The sequence below is a fragment of the Lactuca serriola genome, chromosome 8 (genome assembly GCF_051521515.1).
Source record: "Lactuca serriola cultivar US96UC23 chromosome 8, Lser_US96UC23_V15, whole genome shotgun sequence".
In the NCBI taxonomy this organism is placed as follows: domain Eukaryota; kingdom Viridiplantae; phylum Streptophyta; class Magnoliopsida; order Asterales; family Asteraceae; genus Lactuca; species Lactuca serriola.
The window spans coordinates 77,511,723-77,530,751 of NC_136415.1; the positions used below are offsets into that span (position 1 = coordinate 77,511,723).

The 19,029-nt window shown below is 37.7% G+C and overlaps 2 protein-coding genes and 1 long non-coding RNA gene across 3 annotated transcripts; 2 read left to right on the plus strand and 1 right to left on the minus strand.

Moving 5' to 3' along the window:
* On the minus strand, positions 1-1,534 carry SBH2 (sphingoid base hydroxylase 2). The gene is made up of 2 exons (XM_079014515.1): positions 1,037-1,534; positions 1-685 (listed from the first exon to the last, which is right to left on the minus strand). The coding sequence occupies exons 1-2, from the start codon at positions 1,256-1,258 to the stop codon at positions 131-133; spliced, it is 777 nt and encodes a 258-aa protein (XP_078870641.1). The 5' UTR covers positions 1,259-1,534; the 3' UTR covers positions 1-130.
* Positions 1,535-5,343: 3,809 nt separating this feature from the next.
* LOC145071173 (uncharacterized) lies at positions 5,344-7,196 on the plus strand. The gene is made up of 2 exons (XR_013690274.1): positions 5,344-5,645; positions 7,010-7,196. It is a non-coding gene; the product is annotated as an uncharacterized LOC145071173 (long non-coding RNA).
* A 2,692-nt stretch (positions 7,197-9,888) lies between these two features.
* LOC145067081 (uncharacterized) lies at positions 9,889-12,280 on the plus strand. The gene is made up of 4 exons (XM_079014296.1): positions 9,889-10,146; positions 10,294-10,881; positions 11,171-11,311; positions 11,510-12,280. The coding sequence occupies exons 1-4, from the start codon at positions 9,889-9,891 to the stop codon at positions 12,278-12,280; spliced, it is 1,758 nt and encodes a 585-aa protein (XP_078870422.1).
* Positions 12,281-19,029: the final 6,749 nt, after the last annotated feature.

The following is a 19,029-nucleotide window of genomic DNA, read 5'->3' on the forward strand; positions in this document are numbered from 1 at the left end:
TTTTACAAAATTGGTAGACACTATATATATATATTGGACACTTATGATGACAAGATAAATATACTTAAACATTTAAACAGTGAATGCAAACATAGTGATACATATATAATCTATTAACCATAGAAAAGAATCATTCATCCTTGACATCTTTTACAGGTCTTACTTCAAACCCACCATTCTCTCTCTTTTCAAGTGAATAAGGCATATAAGTCCCAAATATTTTATCCCAAACAACAAAGAAAGGCTGTGAGTAGTTATATTTTGTCCCATAAAGTTGATGATGAACATCATGGTAAGCAGAATTATTCCAAAAAAACACATGGAAAAGATTCCCAGGAAGCCATAATCCACAATGATCATCAACTGTTTTGATTGTGGCAAATGAGAAAAAGAAGATGGAAGCTCGAGGGGACATGCCTGATATGAGGAAAGCAAGTGCTCCACCAATGGTGTCCAGTAGAAGACCTTCGACTGGATGATTGTAAAGAGCTCCAAATGCGTATGGAACAATGAGGCGATGATGAAGGGAGTGGATATGGCGATATAGAAACTTGTTTTGATGCATGTATCGATGCATGAAGTATTGCCAGGTGTCGATTACCACCATTGCTGTGAAGAACTGTCTTGCGAGATCAAAGAGTGAGTGGGTTTTGGTGGTGGTAGAATCTTCATCGCTTCCAGTAACCTAAATCGTAGATCGGAAATCCTAAAAGATTAGAAGATGAAATTACATAGAGACAGAATTTAGAAATTATAACTATTGATGAAGAAATTATGGATGATTAACAGGATCTAACTTGATACCAACTCCATTGAAGATTCGTATTTGGAAGAAATCAGTAAGCATAGTATTTATGATCACTTACGTTTTGGTAAAGGCAGAGTAACTGATTGAACCATACCAACAACCAATTTTAAACCACTTTTTCCAAAAGAGGAATCATTTGTCATTCATTCATCGTGTACAAATCAAGTTTTTGCAACAAATTAAGTTATATATTCTCAAAATAAGCATATTAGGAACAATTAAACTTACTGTGAAAAGAATAATGGCGACGACAGCTTGAATAGCCTGTTGGAGAAGAACACCTTTGACAACAGTCGTCTTCGAAACCAAATTCTTATCTTCTTCATCTTTTTTCGAATGCAATCGATACTTCTCTCCCGATCCAACCAACACGTAAAATCCAGAATACAACCAATACACCACTAACGGAGCCACCGTCCCCAAAAACTCATCCGATACATTGAACTCCATAATTTTTTTTTCAGAAACAGAAAAACACTCAACACATACAGATACAGAGATACAGAAACACGAATTTTGAATCTAAGATTTCAGGTTTAGACGAAACCCTAACCTTAAAAACCACGTGAAAGTATGAATACTGGAATTGAGATGAAGAACTGGAACCTTTTAGGGTTTCAACTTTCAACGACGGGTATATCCAGAAGAAACGAGATGATTGATCGTTGAAAACGACGATAGGTTCAATGGAAGGAGGTAAGGAATAAGTCGCTGCTTCCATTAGAGCGCTGTGTGGGAGATTGATATATGGTGTGGGAGGGTGTTGTGTGTTATCGTGGTCAACACATGTTGTAGGAAACGTGGCGTGATGTGATTGGTTGGATAGGAGAAAGTTCTTAGAAAATGCTGTTTCGTAGGTGTTGCATTGTCGTCGGCTCGTTCGACGCCACTATTGACCATATGAGAACATGCCATTAGTGATTATTTTGAAATTATTGTGATAAATATCTTTAAAACATATCATTTTTTAAAAGAATATAAATTATAAATATATTTATATAAGTGTGACTGATATTATTTTTTTCAGTAATAACATAATGCCCGATCCAGACAGTATGCCATATGTACATTGTTTAAGGCTAATCTCACAAGGACCCAAATATTTAAGTCCATCACAGATATTATCTAAATACTGTATTACGTGATATGAATTGTTGTGATCTGGAGAACTGGATCATCAACAAGACTATCAAGAATTGAAGAAGACCGGTTGTTTTTTGAAAAAATAAATTATGAATAGTTAATTATAATTTGACTTTTAATAAAAAATATTTATAGAATATCTAAGGGTGTCAATTTAACAACAGTTAATTTATAAGTTAAAAATTGAAAAAAGCAAACATCCTAAATTATTGTATAACTTAAAACCCGTGTTGGTTTATGTATAATTGGCAGTTTCAAGTCGAGCCCTTACCGCCTGGTTTGAGCTGAGGGTTTTCTTCCCATTAAATGGTTTTGACTGGCTGCAAACATTATGGGGTATACTATCTTGCATAGGCGAATGGAATTAAAGGAACCTATGCTTCTTTCTTGAATTGGCTTATTGAATTCAAAGTTGCATAAATGATCTTTATATGTTTCTTTCTTCTTCATAAATCTTCCAATTAATAAAATGTTGTCTATACTTTTTTCTTTTTTACACAAACCACCTTATGTTGAAAAATATAATGAAAATATATATGTTTAAAAAAACAATCTAATAACAAATATGTACCGTAAAACTTGAATCACGACAACAACTTTTCCGACCCGTAGTGAAGCGAGAGTACCCTTCTAGTTATGATTAAAGCCAATGGTTTATGAATTTGATACAAGAAACATCAATTCAATAACAACCAAATTTCAATAGCGCATTTACAACACCTTATCAACAATTCAAACCCACCCTACAATTCAACATCAACATATTTCAACAAAACCCCAATAATAACCCACAACTCAATCCCAATCAATTCCAAGAAAACTCTTATCCATAAATCGACGATTTGGGTTGGTAATATTTAGAAACCGAAAAAGTTGGTTCGGTTTCAGTTTTAGCAATATAAAAATCGAGAGAAACCAAAAACCGAATCAAACTTTATAAAATAGATGTTGTAACGCCTTATTTTTTTGTGTGATTTTAATTCAAAGTATTGCATTTCTCCTGTAGAACTCGTCGAGTTGGAAGCCCCAACTCGACATGTTGAAGTTGTTTTAACCGTGGGATTTCATGAGGCAACTCGGCGAGTTGACCGCTCTGGAGGAAACCCTAATTTTAGGGTTTTGCACCATATTTAAACACCTTAAGTCGCAGGTTTTGGCCTCATTTCCAGCCTCCAAAGTTCCTAACCCTAATCTTGAAACCCTAAAGCCTTTTTGAGTGTTTTGATCCCTTTGAGAGTGTATTTTGGTGTGTTTGAAGCCATTGGAAGAAAGAGAAGTTTGGTGCAAGGTGGTGATTCAAGTTGGAGCCTTCAGGATCTTGATTTTTTGCTTCATTTCCAGCATATTTCTGGTATAAATTTCTAACCTTGCTCAATATTTGATTAGATCTCTTTTTGGGTTAGTTTTGAGACTTTTAGCCATGTTTTGGTGATTGGTGGGGTTGAAGATCGTCCCAATTGCTATTCTTCCAGATCATTGGTCCTCTTGAGCTCTTTTGGCATAAAGGTGTCAACTTTATGGTCTTAAGGGCTCCATGCATGCGTTAAGTCCATCTTATGGCTTCTTTTGAACACTTGAGTCTCTTCCAAGCATACTTGAGAGTAAAGTTGGAAATTTTACATGTGTTTGCAGCCTTTAAGGACCAAATCTGTATTTTTGGTTCTTGTCTTGGTGAATAAGTGTTTATTGTTTAACCCTTAACCTTTTAAGCTTAGGGTTTGGGTTCTTTACCCATTAGGATGGTTCTTAAGGGTAAAGTTGGAAACTTTACCCTTCTAGTCGATATTCTAGCCTAGATCTGAGTGGTGGACCTTTTAGTTTCGAGAATAGTGACTTAATGGATTAAGAGGTGTGTTTCCTGAAGAACTCGGCGAGTTGGATCGACTTTTCCCGATTCTGCTGGCTAAAGTGGAAACTCGGCGAGTTCATGGGTGAACTCGGCGAGTTGGACTGGCTTTTCACGATTCTGTTAATTAATGAGGAAACTCGGCGAGTTGAAGAACAACTCAGTGAGTTGAGTTAACTCGGAACGTTGACTTTAACTTTGACTTTGACCAAGTTTGATCCTTATGGGGTTTTGAAATATTGATCGGTATCTAAGGGATTGTTTCTGTTTAGGGGTCGAGTAAAGCTGATTTTCGGGGCCGGTGTTTATCCAGTTATCTTTCAGCATTCAAGGTGAGTTTTCTTACCCGGTTTAATGGGTCGAAGGCACGAAGGTCGGACCATGTTTATATTATATTGTTAGTATGCTAGTTGTCTCCGTGACTCTTGCATGTGTTGTGTTTATATGTTTTCCGGGTTAAGGCCCGATGTCGGGCGGGGCCTGATGGATATATGTATGCTATATATCTTTGTGATTATTGCATGTGTATGTGTTTATTTTGATATATGTTATTGTATGTTGGGTGGGGCCCGTTTTACCGAGCTCAGCTCGATGCCGGGCAGGGCCCACTATATGTTATTGTATGATTGGTATGTGGTATTTTAGGGGAACTCACCATGCTTTGTGCTTACAATTTTCAGTTTACGTTTCAGGTACTTCTGGTTCCAATGAGAAGAGCTCGGGATGACTACATTGCACACACCATTGGGATTTTGTTATGATGTTTTACTCTGATTATGATAAATTGATACACTAGTTCATTTCAAATGTTTGGATGTTATGGGAAATTATTATTTTATCTATTACTTAAATTGAAAATTATTTTGATCGTATTTTTGGATGTTATATATGCATTCTTTGAATTATATATGTATATAAGTGTTCAATGAATTGTAAACTGATGTGAGATTTTTATACTAAAAATTATTTAAGTTTTAAATTTATAAAACATTTATCTAACACTTCTTAACCAACACTCACACAAGCAAAGAACCGGATAAGATATTGTATAGTTACGGTAAATAAGAGAGTCGAACTCAATGGGAACATGTATGACTAATAACAAATTAAATTAACTGAAACGAAATTTTTTAATGGAGGAAGGGGTGTTCTTTAATTGAAATCTAGATTAATAAATTTGAACTAATGAACATAACAAAGTTTAAGATACTAATTTTAGAAGCACTTCTACTTAAACTTCAAATCCTAATTTTCAATGGTGGATATATGATAGTGTAACATCCCGTTTATCGATTAAATAAGTAGATAAAGATTTATAAATAGATAATAGTCCTGAATTAAATAATATTGAGTGGGGTGTTGGTGTTGGGGAGCAAATTGATTTAATTATGGATTTCGAGGGTTAAAGTGTAATTTCTGGGCCACTTTGTAAATATTTCTAGAGGCAGGGGCTGGTTGGTAATTGTTGGAACTTGTATTGTAATGAATTGTTAAATATAGGGGGCTGATTGGTAAATATGGTACTTAAGTTGAAAATGTTTTGAGGAGGAGGGACCAAATTTGGAGAATTGGCACAAAGTTAGAAATGAGATACGGGACTAACCCGTATCCCTTCCCCACGTCCTGTTCTATTGAAGCAACCCTAAACCTAGAGCGATACACTACAGCCGCCACACCTCCTTCTTGTTCGTTTCCGATCGGATAAAGCCGCCAACAGCTACCTCGCTAATGTAGCACCGCCACAACGACGTTACCGGTCGGAGTCGCCATGGGCGACTGGAAGGGCCACCGTGATCAAAGCGAAGCTAGCTCATCATTCGTGGGTGGAGAACAGTTGGAGAGCCATCGGTAAGTCACCGTAACCCACCTTTTTTCTCTCCCTCGTTATTTTGTGTGGGTGCGACGCTGGGAGCGTCATGGCCGACGTCGGCGGCAGTTGGGCTGTTGTTTCTTCTATTTTTCCGGCGAAGTGTGATGCCAAGTGGTGGCTGATTGTGCTTATATTCAATTGTATTGGTTGTTTTCGATAATTATGGTGTGAATTTTGTACATTCGAGTTTGAGAACCCACTGCCACCACCTCATGATGGTGGCTGCCATCCATCTTTGCCTTCTGCCGCCGCCAGCTGCCATGAGAGGTGGTTGTGGGTGTGTTTTTGAGTTGTGTTTGAGTGAAATAGTTGCTTTCACGAATTATTGAAGTTGTATGGTGGTTTGTGTGGTCGGAAAACCCCTACCACCACCGTATGGTGGTGGCCGCCGCCGTGAGCCGCCACTGACCACTACTACCTAAGGTGGTAGTGAGTGGTGTTGACCTAGTGGAACCCTAGTTAGACCAATTACTTAGTAGTGGACCGGGTTAGCTCGTGATTGGGCTAGAAACCCTAATTAGGGTTTAGAAAACCCTAGTTTTGGGTTTGTTGATTTGGGCCTATTGGGGGCCCGCGTTTGGACCAGTGGACTGAAGATAAACTCATGACAGTTTTTATATGATATATTAGTGGAATAATGGACTTAATGGGTTAAGACCTTAATGGGTTAAGTGAGAAATACTTAACACCAATCGTCAATTTATGTGAAAAACCCTAATTTCTACTTGGGCCTTGCGTTGGGCCTTCCTATTGGGCTTTGGGGTTTGGGCCTAATTTGGAAAATTGGGCTATGGTTGGGCCAAATGGACTTGAGTTATTCATGGACCAGGTTGGTGTACCATGTTTAAACATAATATGAGAAGGTTGGTCTTAGATCCTAATGGGGTTATTTGTGGGTTTGGCTTAGTGATAGAAGCCGGAGTATAGCAGCAGCATTTATAGGATCTGTTCACCATACGAGGTGAGTCTTCTCACTATACTTTACCTTGAGTGGTAGTTATGTGTGACCGGAAGGTCTTATGTGCTTACATTGAGTATTATGTTATCCTGTTGTATGTGATATGCTATGCATTATGTCTTTGTGATTTATGCTATGCGGAATTTATAGACCGGACCGAAGGGTCCAACGATTTATGAGGCCGGAAGGCTTAAGCAGACCGGACCGGAGGGTCCAACGAGCTTAGGACCAGAGGGTCCACAGAGTTAGGGCCATAGGGTCCACAGAGTTAGGACCAGAGGGTCCACCGAGTTATAGCCTTGAGTGGCTAATATGTCTTGTATGTGGTATATTGGGGAACTCACTAAGCTTCGTGCTTATCGTGTTATGTGTTATGTGTTTCAGGTACTTCTCAGGATCACGGGAAGGCGAGGTTCGATTGTACACACGAGATAAAGAGTTATCTTTTGGAGGATCCTGGATTATTAATCAAACAATTATGAAATTGTGTTTTGTTAATTTGATTATTGGGATTTTGTGAAATGTTTTATGAGAATTTTTGTAATTTAAAAATGAAAAATTTATATTTAAATTTACGTCGTTACAGATAGTGCAATGAAGTATAAAGATTTTACTAATTATACTAATAAGCATGATCTAATTACTAGTTTTTATGATTAATAAGTGACTAATTTAATGTTCATAAAACTAGAAACATAAAAACCAATTAATTGTTTGAAACTACTTATGATTTAATCAAGAGTTTAATCTTAAAGTTCATAAAATTAAACCTAGCATAAGTTGTTAAACCAATGCTCTCTTAGATGTTAAAGTTACTAATAAATATTACCTAAACCTTGGACTGGTTAAATCACTAATCCTAATAGTTTAAGATAAAAAAAAAACTATTAAGATATTTCACAACAATCAAATTTGTAGTCTAAACTATATGCAACTCAAATATAAGCAATAAAAATCGAAAACTTTGACAAGTAAAGAAGAAGATTTGATCAAAAAACAATTTTATATCAACTTAATAACTTCAAAATCATAATTACACCAATGTACATTAGTTCTTCCACATTTAAGTGAAAGGGAAGATTTTTAGCCTCTCACGTTTATAGAAAAACATCAAAAACAAATAATAAGAATGTCAAAAATTGCAAACCTCATACTTTTCTTCAACAATTTTTTTCTAAATCACATATGCAACTCTTATGCCTTTTAGTATGAAATATAGGTTATTTTTTCGTACCTCAAAGGGTTTTCTTGCACACTTTTATTAGATGTCAAAATCTCGTATTAATAGAAAAATAAACTTAGTTGCGCTAAGTATTGGCACTAACCGTTATCCTTATAGAATCTTCCCGAAGTAAAACCTTATTCCGCATCGCTAATCTTCAAATTCCGCAGCACTAACCCCGTCTTTTATGGTATCTTTGAAATTCTTCTGTATCTACTGCATATTTACCTCCATTTTCGTTCTTTAATGATTATATCTAGATTTTTACTGCATTTATCAAATATGAACATTTTTATATCATTATATCCTTATTTTGCACTTATTCATTTAAAATACTGATATATTTAATCATTCTTTATGAATAATTTATCAATATCATAAACAAAAATAGAAGCTCGGTTTGGTGGTTAAGGTTGGAGGATTATGAAACATGTCCTAGTTTCGAAACTTGTATACACCCATTTGTTCTTTTTCCAATCCCACGACGCTAAATGTATATAAAATTATCATATTTCCTCCCCTATATAAACATCCGCCTTTATATAAATCTCATCTTGGAGTCCTACATCGCTCGAGGGACCAAAAATACAGCCATCTTCAACTTAATAAAAATGATTACTGGAGGCAATTTAAAAATGGTGTGAGGTTTGTTTTAAGTCATAAAACTAAAACCGAATCCAAAAACCCAAGTGAAAAAATCGAAAATCGATAAACCAAACTCATTGGTTTGGGTTCAAATATTTAGAAAATGATGTTCTTTGGTTTGGGTTTGGTTTTAGGTCGAAACCGACTTAAACCGGCCCATGTCGGCCATACATAAAACCATTTCCAATCTCGGCAACCCCAACCTTCTCAAACTTAAATTTTCAAGGATGATGAAAAAGTCATTTTCGAAACTCAACCATCGAAGCAAAAAAAAATAATGAAAAGAAAAATAAAACAACGTTCCAAACAAAAGAAAAAAAGAAGTTGCTTGAAAATGAGGAAGCGACTTTGGCACAAGCTTAGATAGCGATTCCTACGATTCTCAATAAGGCACCAATATTAAGGCTTTGGGGGGAGCGAGTTTTAGCATGCTTCCACAAGATAATGGGAAAATACATTTACTATAGAACACCGATAGTCTAACCGGAAAATTTCAGGAGTGAAGGCAAGCTTACACAAGCTTCAGCGACATATTCAATTGTTGGAAATAGTCATACAATCACAACAATTAGTAATATTACTATTAATCATAGGGTACTTTTGGGTTAACGTAAGGATAGAAAGTAAGCAACTGATGACACAAATTTTTTATTGGGATCTACTTTTTTATTTAATTAAGGGTTTAATTAATTAATGGGAAATTTATAGACTTAAGGACTTTAAGTGTAAAGATTTTAAAGTCAAATCATTTAGAATAATATCAAACTTAGGATAATTGTTCCAAAGAGTTCAAAACCCCTTCCCTATAAATAGAGGGGTCAATGGTCAGATTTTTTGATGAGTTTTTCACTAGACAAACCCTTGATTCAGCTATACTCCTCTCTCTCGAAACCCTATGTTTTCAAGAAGAATGTGGCGTGTACAGGGCTTCACGCGACATGTCCGCTCGAATCCAGATTCTTTGTTTTGCGTTCATGGTGTTTTCTGGTTGGGTTGATATCAGAAGTTGTTGATATGTTCATTGGGTGCGATTTGGAAGAGGAGTTCTACTTTGGACTCTTAACAATCTACTTTCCATCAAGATCTATGAAAATTTTAAAGGACTCTAAGGATATGTTTACTTGTTTCTGTAGAATAATATCTCGTGTATATTTTCTCTAGAATTAGGATCAATTAGTATCTCCTATTTTAGGTTGTGTATATTTTGTTTCCATATCTCTCATATTCTCCATTGTATATATTTGTATTGCTCGATTGAATGAAATAGAAAACAATTCCCAAATTGCTCTGTGTCTTCATGGTATCAGAGCGGATCCAATTCACACAAAAACCCTAAATTGTATTATGAATCATTCGCCCTTGTATTCCTTGAAATCCAAACTCGAAATTTTCAAGGATGTCTGACGAAAATCAATCCTCTGAAGAACCAAATACCCAATTATCCTCACAAATCATCCACCACCACTACACCCAACATGATAATTCTGTTTTTCCAAAAACCCTTTCATTGGACGAATCCAACTACACCATTTGGGAGCCGCTCATGAGAATGCGTATTGGAGCAAGAGGGAAGATTGGATACTTGACCGGTGCAAAAGTTGAACCCTCAAAGAACTCTGCTGAATATGAAACATGGTCCACAGAAAATGAGATGGTAAAAAGTTGGTTAATTGATTCCATGGAAACTTCCCTTATGAATAGGTACATTCGTCTCCCGAGTGCTAAAGACATTTGGGATGCAGTAGAGAAAACCTTCTATGATGACTCATATTAAACTCAAATCTTTGAATTGAACAAAAAGTGTTTTGAAGCAAAACAAAATGGTCGACCTATTCCTACTTACAACAATGAATTGGTAGCCATGTTCCAGGAGATCGATCAAAGAGTTGCGTCTCAAAACAATGATGTAACAACAGTTGTTCTTGAGACATCAATGATGGCGCGGTTGCGGGTGCATATGTTTCTGAGTGGACTTGATCATGAATATGACCAGGTAAGAAGAGAAATACTACGTAAGGATCCTAAGTTCTCACTGGAACAAAGTTATGCATACATTAGGAAAGTTCAATCTGAAAAACAAGCCATGGGACGCTCAATTCCTACTGAAGCCTCCGTGTTAGCTGTTCAACGCAGGTCTGCTCCTGTACCTGATGGTCCTCACACTCGTCGTCCCACAGGTAAACCAAACTCCTATGTGAATAAAAAATGTAATGTGTGCGGAGAATTAGTTCACAGCAAGGAGAGATGTTATGAAGTGATCGGATATCCTGATTGGTGGGATTTTACTAAGAAACCACGAAAGAATGTGAGCAGAGCTACTGTGGCTACTACTGAAGATGAACAACCGAATGCAACTGCAAACATAGCACACTCAGGTACAAATCATGATGTTATTTTGAATAGTACATGGATAATTGATTCAGGTGCGTCTGACCATATGACTAATTATCCAAAACTTATAAAAAAACCTTAAAACCTCTTCCCAAAACGGTGTCTCAACAACTGATGGTTCAATATCTAAGGTCAATGGTGAAGGCCCGGTAGTGTTATCTGATTCCTTAACAGTAGACTCTGTCCTTGTGGTTCCATCCCTCTCATATAACCTCCTATCTATCATTCATATTGTCCTCGAACTTGCATGTACAGTGATATTTCATCCCTCTTTTTGCGTATTTCAGGACATTCTAACTCGTCATACTCTTGGTTATGGTGTTAGAAAAGGGAAAATGTATTACTTGGACCTAACAGAGACTAGAGAAAACTGCAAACGTTTAGATCATGCTAATCAAATCAGAGGAGTGAAGAATGCAAGAGAAATTGTATGGTTACGGCATTGCCGATTAGGACATCTATCTTTTGGTTACCTTAGGAAGTTGCAACCTTATTTATTTACAAGTATAACTAATTCTGAATTTCATTGTAACATTTGTGAACTTGCAAAAAGTCACCATGTTTCATATTTACCAAGTAATAATAAATGTCTTATTCCTTTTATGAAAATTCATTCGGATGTGTAGGGTCCTGCAAAGATTCCTTCTTTTTCTGGATCCCGATACTTTGTAACATTTATTGATGACTGTACCCACATGACATGGGTAGTTGTATTGAAAAAGAAAAATGGGGTCTTTGACAGGTTTGTTGCTTTTTACAAAATGGTGGCAAATCAGTACCAACAACGTATCAGAGTTTTTCAATCTGATAACGGAGGAGAGTTTATGAATAGTTGCATGTCAGAGTTTTGTCATGACAACGGGATCCACCATCAGACCTCAAACTCTGTTACACCCCAACAGAATGGTCTCGTAGAACGAAAAAATAGACAACTGCTAGAAATTGTTTGTGCTTTCTTGTTTGGCATGAATGTCCCCAAATCATACTGGGGTAAAGCAGTTAAATCAGCAACATACGTTCTTAATCGCACCCCTTCACGAGTAATCAAGTTTCAAAATCCCCACCAGAAACTTCATCAACTGTTGGTTGTTCCTTCTATTCCAAACTTAGAACCTCGAGTATTTGGATGCACAGCCTTTGTTCACATCCCAAAACAACAACGCGGAAAACTTGATCCACGTGCGACGAAATGCATTTTTGTGGGTTATGCAGAGTTCCAAAAAGAGTATAGATGTTATGACCCACTCACTAACCAGATGCACATATCTCTTGATGTTTCTTTTCGTGAATTTGAACCCTACTACACAGGGGGAGTTTCTGAGTCTTCCCTTCAAGGGGAGAGTAACGGTGAAGGAAATCCTAATTCTCATGTGTTGTTTGATGTTTTGAGGAAGTAGAGAACTTGGAAGAACAACTCCTCAACACAGCAACAGGATCAACGATACCCCAAGAAATAAATGACCTAAGCGAACAGATAAATAACACAACGGATCCAGGTGATTCGGTTCATCACGAAACCAAACCCGTTCAACTGAATCCACTAGTCAAATCAACCCTGAAAATCAAAATATTTCTTCCCCTACACCAGAACCTGAAAATAATGACAGAATCGACCCTCCACAGGTTCCTTTAACCCATGTAACAGAGAACCATGAACCTCGAATCTCTAATCGAATCACAAAAGAAGTTCCCAAAAAACAGTATGAACCAGACTTCAAATCTAAAACAAAATACCCCATAGCTAGCTTTATGTCCAACCACATGATCTCTGAGTCTCATGCACTTGTCATTAATCAACTATCTACTGTATCTATTCCTAATAACGTGCAGGATGCATTGAATGATCCAAAATGGAAGAATGCGATAAATGAAGAATTAGAGGCTCTTCAAAAGAATGCAACTTGGGATATCGTAGAGAAGCCGGCTGGAACGAAAACGGTGGGTTGCCGATGGATATTCACCATAAAACTTAATGCAGATGGAAAGATCGACAGATACAAAGCAAGGCTCGTTGCTAAGGGATACACACAACGCCATGGAAAGATTATAAAGAGACATTTGCACCAGTAGCTAAAATCAACACCATTCGAATTCTCATCTCTCTAGCAGCAAATAAAGATTGGCCGTTGCATCAACTTGATGTGAAAAACGCATTCTTGAATGGAAACGTAGAAGAAGAAGTATACATGGATATCTCTCCGGGTGTAAAAACCAACCCAAGTAATGTTGATAAGGTGTGTAAGTTGAGGAAGTCATTGTACGGGTTGAAGCAATCTCCAAGAGCTTGGTTTGGAAGATTCTCAAAATCAATGAAAGCTTTTGGGTACAAACAGATCAACTACGACCATACTTTGTTCATCAATCAAAAGAATGGTAAGATCACAACTCTTATTGTATATGTTGATGATATGGTCATCACTGGAGATGATCCAAAGGAAATAAATGAGCTGAAAAAGTATTTATCGAAAGAATTTGAAATCAAAGACCTTGGACAACTAAAATACTTCTTAGGTATTGAAGTTGCAAGGTCAAAGAAGGGAATCTCTCTCTCACAAAGGAAGTATGTTCTCTATTTACTCACAAAATTGGGGATGTTAGATCGCAAACCTACAAAGACTCCTATTGAAATGAATCATGGGTTGGACATTTTCCCTGATCAAGTCCCTACAAATAAAGAAAGGTATCAACGGCTGGTTGGAAGGTTGATCTACCTATCTCATTGAGGCCTGATATTGCATACGCGGTGAGTGTGGTTAGTCAATTTATGCACTCCCCCAGCGAAGAACACATGAAAGCAGTATATCGTATATTAAAGTACTTGAAGATGAGTCCATGAAAAGGTCTTTTGGGTATTTCACATTTGTTGGTGGCAACCTTGTAACATGGAGTAGCAAAAAGAAAAAAGTAGTGACAAGGTCAAGTGCAGAAGCTGAATTCCGAGGCATGGCTCATGGAGTTTGTGAAATGTTGTGGATCCGGAATATAATTAAGGAATTGGGTTTCAAGATGAATCGCCCAATGAACCTTTTTTGTGATAACACCGCTGCCATTCAGATTGCTCATCATCCTGTCCAACACAATCGAACTAAGCATGTTGAAGTAGACCGTCATTTCATTAAAGAAAACTTAGATAATAAAGTTATTTGTTTTTCGTTTGTTAGATCAGAAAAACAAATAGCAGACATCCTCACTAAGGGAGTATCTCAAAAACTGTTTGATACATTAGTTGACAAGTTGGGCATGATAGATATCTATGCACCAACTTGAGGGGGTGTAGAATAATATCTCGTGTATATTTTCTATAGAATTAGGATCAATTAGTATCTCCTATTTTAGGTTGTGTATATTTTGTTTCCATATCTCTCATATTCTCCATTGTATATATTTATATTGCTCGATTGAATGAAATAGAAAACAACTCCCAAATTGCTCTTTGTCTTTAGTTTCTTCTGTTTATGTTTTGTTGCATTAGATCTAGCTAAACTTGGATCCGTCTTTTGTCTTATGAGATTCATTTGTTTATTTCTTCCCATGTGCGCCTTTATGACCTTTTAGATCCCTCAAAACCTAACGATGGTTTCAAAGCCACTTGTTCATGACTAATGCACATTAATTTATGTTATGCTTCTGTTAACCAATTTTCATGTTAGTAATCTGATTAGATCACGAGACACGTTTGCATTTGGTCGGGTGTGTCCATTTTTATGTGGCGTGTTCATTCATCTTTCGCAACACGTAAGCTACAAAAAAACAGAAACCCTAATCTATGCTAGTAAGACGCAATGCATAGGGATCTCCCACGCAGCGAGTTGATCATTGTTCATAGATGAAGTTTTTTGTTTTTTGTTTCAAGTATGCTTTGAGCACACTTATGCATCTAACTCGAATCTCATGCAAATATGTTGGTTTTACAAAAGTTGGTGTAATGTCCCAAAAATTCATGATATGTGTATTTTTATATATATTTTTATGCATTATATCTTAATATTTTGGCCTTTATTATTCTCTTTTAGAACTAAAAAGTACTCATAATGCTTTGAATTATGTTTTGCAGCTATTCGTTGTCGATAAAGCACAAAAGAAAAGACTGAAGCGGAAATCGGGCTTAGAAGCTAAAAGAAAGGAAAAATGTTGGAGATGCGATTACGCCCACCGTAATTTTAGATTACGCCCCGCGTAATGGCTGGCATCGGATAAACTCAATCGCGTATAAATCCCACTTACGCCCAGCGTAATCCGACTTATGCCCAGCGTACGTAAGTTGGCTACAAGGGTTATAAAAGTCGATTTTCAGCTAACCAGAAGGGGGGATTCGACTTCCAACTTAATTTAGTCGATATTAAACTTCTGTTAAGCCGTTTTGAGGGTCTAGAAGGCGGACGGAAGGCCGTTAAGCTAACGGGAGCGGAGATCGGAAGGGTTGGAGAGCGGATACATGTCGGTAATCATATGGGTTGTTAACGTGACCATGTTTAGCATTCCATTGTGTTGCTATTATGTATTTAGTTTCTGATTTAGGTGTAAAAACCTTTTACTTTGTGTTTATGATTGAATGAAACTTTGATTATTAGACTAATTGCTATATTGAATTGTTTGTTTATGTTTAATTTATCTTGCCAAGCTTGTTAAAAGATCCTTACGTATTAATGATAATTATTTGCTGTTAATTGTTAAGTAAATTGAGTTATATGAACATCTGCTTGATTGCTTGTCTCGTATGATTTTGATGACCATCGAGATTATAAGTCTAGGAATAACGAATGTGAAACCAGGATTAACTTGGAAATAAGTAAGTTAATGTGTGAGCCTTGTTTGATGACCATCAACAAGAGGTTAATTGAATGATCAATTTGATTAACTATATTTACAAGTCTTGCTTGATACGAACTGAACACTAAGAAGCATGTTAGTTTAATCAACTGATCACTGTTTGAATTGACTTGTTTGCTAAAGGATTAGTTATAGTGAACGCGAATCTAATCATTTTAGGAATCGGTGAACATGAATAAATGAATTTGTGTATGCAATTGTCTATGTTTTTAAGGTATAATTTATCTAAACCAAAGTACCTGAAGAGATTTGCTTTCCTGTTAGTTTATCAAGAGTTGTTAAGTAATTGTTAGTTTGAGATTTATTAAACTATTTCCTTATTCTTTTCGTGTGACCTGTAACCTATAATCAAATATATTAAATTAATTCACCACCGTTCCCTGTGATCGACACCCGACTTACCTAAGCTATACTGTAATCTGACTAGGTACACTGCCTATAAGTGCATAGTTAGTCTAAGTCTGTTAGGTTATAAATATTAAAATTAGTGGGTACTTTTGTGCACATCAAGTTTTTGGCGTCGTTGCCATTGCCGACTTACCTAAGCTATACTGTAATCGGCGACCAGGTTATACCTTTTGACCCTTGATTTTTTTTGTTATTATTTTTTTTTCACAATCCTTTCCTTCGCACACACGAACTGTGACGGCAAGCTCTCCCAAGGATTTTCAATTTTGCTTCTTTTATTGTAAAATTCAGCACACAGGTAAGTTTTTCGGTTACTCAATGTTATGGATTTGTGTTTCAATCGATGAAATTGGCTGCATATTGCCTTTGTTCAAAATCAAGGGTTTATACATTTCTTGAATTAGGGCCGATTTCACAATTGTATGTTTTGATTAGAGCTTAAAAAGACCGATTTCCATCAATGGACTAAACCCTAGGACTTAATTTGTCCTTAATCTCGTGATAGACCCATCGATTTGAGCTCGGGGACGGACGCTAAGCGTAACCCCTATTGACTTCGATTCTTGACTGCCTATGCAGTTTCCATGTAGTGTTTAATCTTGAAAAATACAAGGAACGAACATGGGAATGATTCGTATTTTTAAGGGTGGTCCCGTTTTTTTTCTGCTTTGGACCACGAGGTTGTATGCTCGATATGCCCCATGTGTTTGCCCTGCTGTATTGCTTGCAGTTGCTTAATTTGAAAATTTTGATATGGGTTATGACTTTAGCACAAGCAAAGGAAGCAAAACACAGATTCATGAAACCTGGACGTGCGCCCAGCGTACTATCCATATCCAGTACCATTTTTTTGGTTTAAAAAAAAATTGTTAATGCTGTTATATTTTGTTTGGTTTTGTGTCTATTTGTGCAGATTATGGCCCGAAGAACTCAAAGGACCAACCCACCCGAGGATGTGACCGATCACCATTTCTTACAATTTCCGCAAACGCTGAACGATGCAACCCGGGCACGATATGCCACCAATTTGAGTCTACTTCTCACCAAGGAGATCGATATAGCACCCTCATTTGACTGGGAGTTGGCGACCCGGACTGGACTTGCTGCACTGATCCAGGATTTTTTGCAATACACGTACTCGGACGCGAGTGGAGTGGATTTGTTCGTATGTCAGGGATGGGCACGATTGTTCAGGATCCAGGAGCCTGTTTATCGGGAATTTTTGCTGGAGTTTTACGCTACAGTTTCCTATGATCCTAGGAAGGCACCCGATGATAGGACAGCTTTTGCCTTCAGACTGGGGGGAGTGAGCCAGGAGTGCAGTGTCATAGAGCTTGCGACTCAAGTGGGTATATACACAGCAGATGAGACGAGGAGTGTCCACTTCCCAGCATTCCTTGCTAATTGTCTCACGGACCGGCCAGATGACTATAACGAGAACACTTTTTGGGCCGAGATTACAGGGGGAGTATATACACCATCTACTGCACGGGGGAGGATGATTCGGTCTACTACTTACAGAATGTTGCACCGTTTGATTTCTATGTCTCTCACGCACCACAAGAATAGTGAGAGAGTGCCTTCGACAGACTTGTATTTCTTATGGGCACTTGTTACTCCAGGGAGGCACCTGAAAATTCCAGTTGCTTTAGCTACATATTTGGGACGGAGGGCCAGGGGACTTTGGGAGGATAGCCCGATTTGCGGAGGGCATTTTATCACGCGATTAGCCCGATCATATCAGTTGTTGACGCGTGAGATCACGAGATCGATGGTGTTTCATGACTTGAGGCCGATGAGCCTTCAGTTGTTAGAGTCGATGCGTGTATTAGAGCGAGGCGGAGATGGAGTCTTGCGGGTACGAGCAGATGACGTTGCGGACGAGGAGGATGCCGCCGAGCCACAGCCGAGACGGGTCCAGCGGCGTAGACCTGCTCCTCGGGGAGCGCAGCAGGGACCTGAGCCGGAGATTGATATGCGCTACCTACCTCAGGGCATTGACCGTCTTGACATGAGGGTCCAGAACCTTAGTGAGTATGTTGCACATGTGGACAGACAACAACAGTGGTATGGGGATGCGTTGAATGCATTCTTTGCCCACCAGGGGTTCAGTACTCGGTTCCCTACCCACCACCATTCCATCCACGACATGATGGGGCCGGTACTTCTGGGACACAGCAGCATGATGATGGAGATGATGAGTGATTTAGTTATCCTTCTTATTTTTTTTTTTTGTGTGTTATTTTTAGTTTTAGTTTTTTTATTTGGTATGTAATTAAACTTTAATTTAGGTTGTTTTACTTTTGTTTACTTTTGATGCTCTTTGGTTGTTTAGATCTCTGCAGAATTTTCGCCCTTAGAAAGTTGGCAGTAAGTTCAGCAGCTAGGTCCGACTGTTGCTAGAGAGAGTCATGTGAGAGTTCGAAGATTATAGTCAAAGACCCACAATCTGTCATAAGTGTGGGTGCATATTGATTTCGTGAGCGATTGTTTAGAAGATTGGCATTTTTACAATATTTTGACTCTTAGGATATGGATGAGCTGTTCCCACACCATAGAGTTTTATTTCGACGCGAGGAAGAAGTATCATCCCGGCTGCCACGACATGGTTGACACTTTCCTATGTTGTGGGGGATTTTTCATCGCGAGAAGAGGATGTCATTCTTGACGAGACGACGTGGTCGACACTTTCCCGCGTCATGGTTATTACACATTGCATTTGTTTGCAATCTTTTGCACCACATTTTTGAAGTCGGCAGTCTTGATTTTATTTTTCGGCAAATTCAGAAACAGCAGTTCCAGTTTTCAGTCTTTTAGCAATATTTGAAGCAACTTGTAGCAGCCCCATTCGATCTCGCCACAACTACTCAGGGAAGTCTGTTCCTTTTTCTCCCTTTTTATGTTCTTA

Coding starts and splice junctions, on each gene's coding strand:
- LOC145067081 (XM_079014296.1), top strand. CDS start 9,889: ATGTCTGACGAAAATCAATCCTCTGAAGAACCAAATACCCAATTATCC. Junction 10,882..11,170: donor ACTCAGGTACAAATCATGAT/GTTATTTTGAAT, acceptor TGCGTATTTCAG/GACATTCTAACTCGTCATAC. Junction 11,312..11,509: donor TGAAGAATGCAAGAGAAATT/GTATGGTTACGG, acceptor TCGGATGTGTAG/GGTCCTGCAAAGATTCCTTC.
- SBH2 (XM_079014515.1), bottom strand. CDS start 1,258: ATGGAGTTCAATGTATCGGATGAGTTTTTGGGGACGGTGGCTCCGTTA. Junction 686..1,036: donor TCGCCATTATTCTTTTCACA/GTAAGTTTAATT, acceptor TCTACGATTTAG/GTTACTGGAAGCGATGAAGA.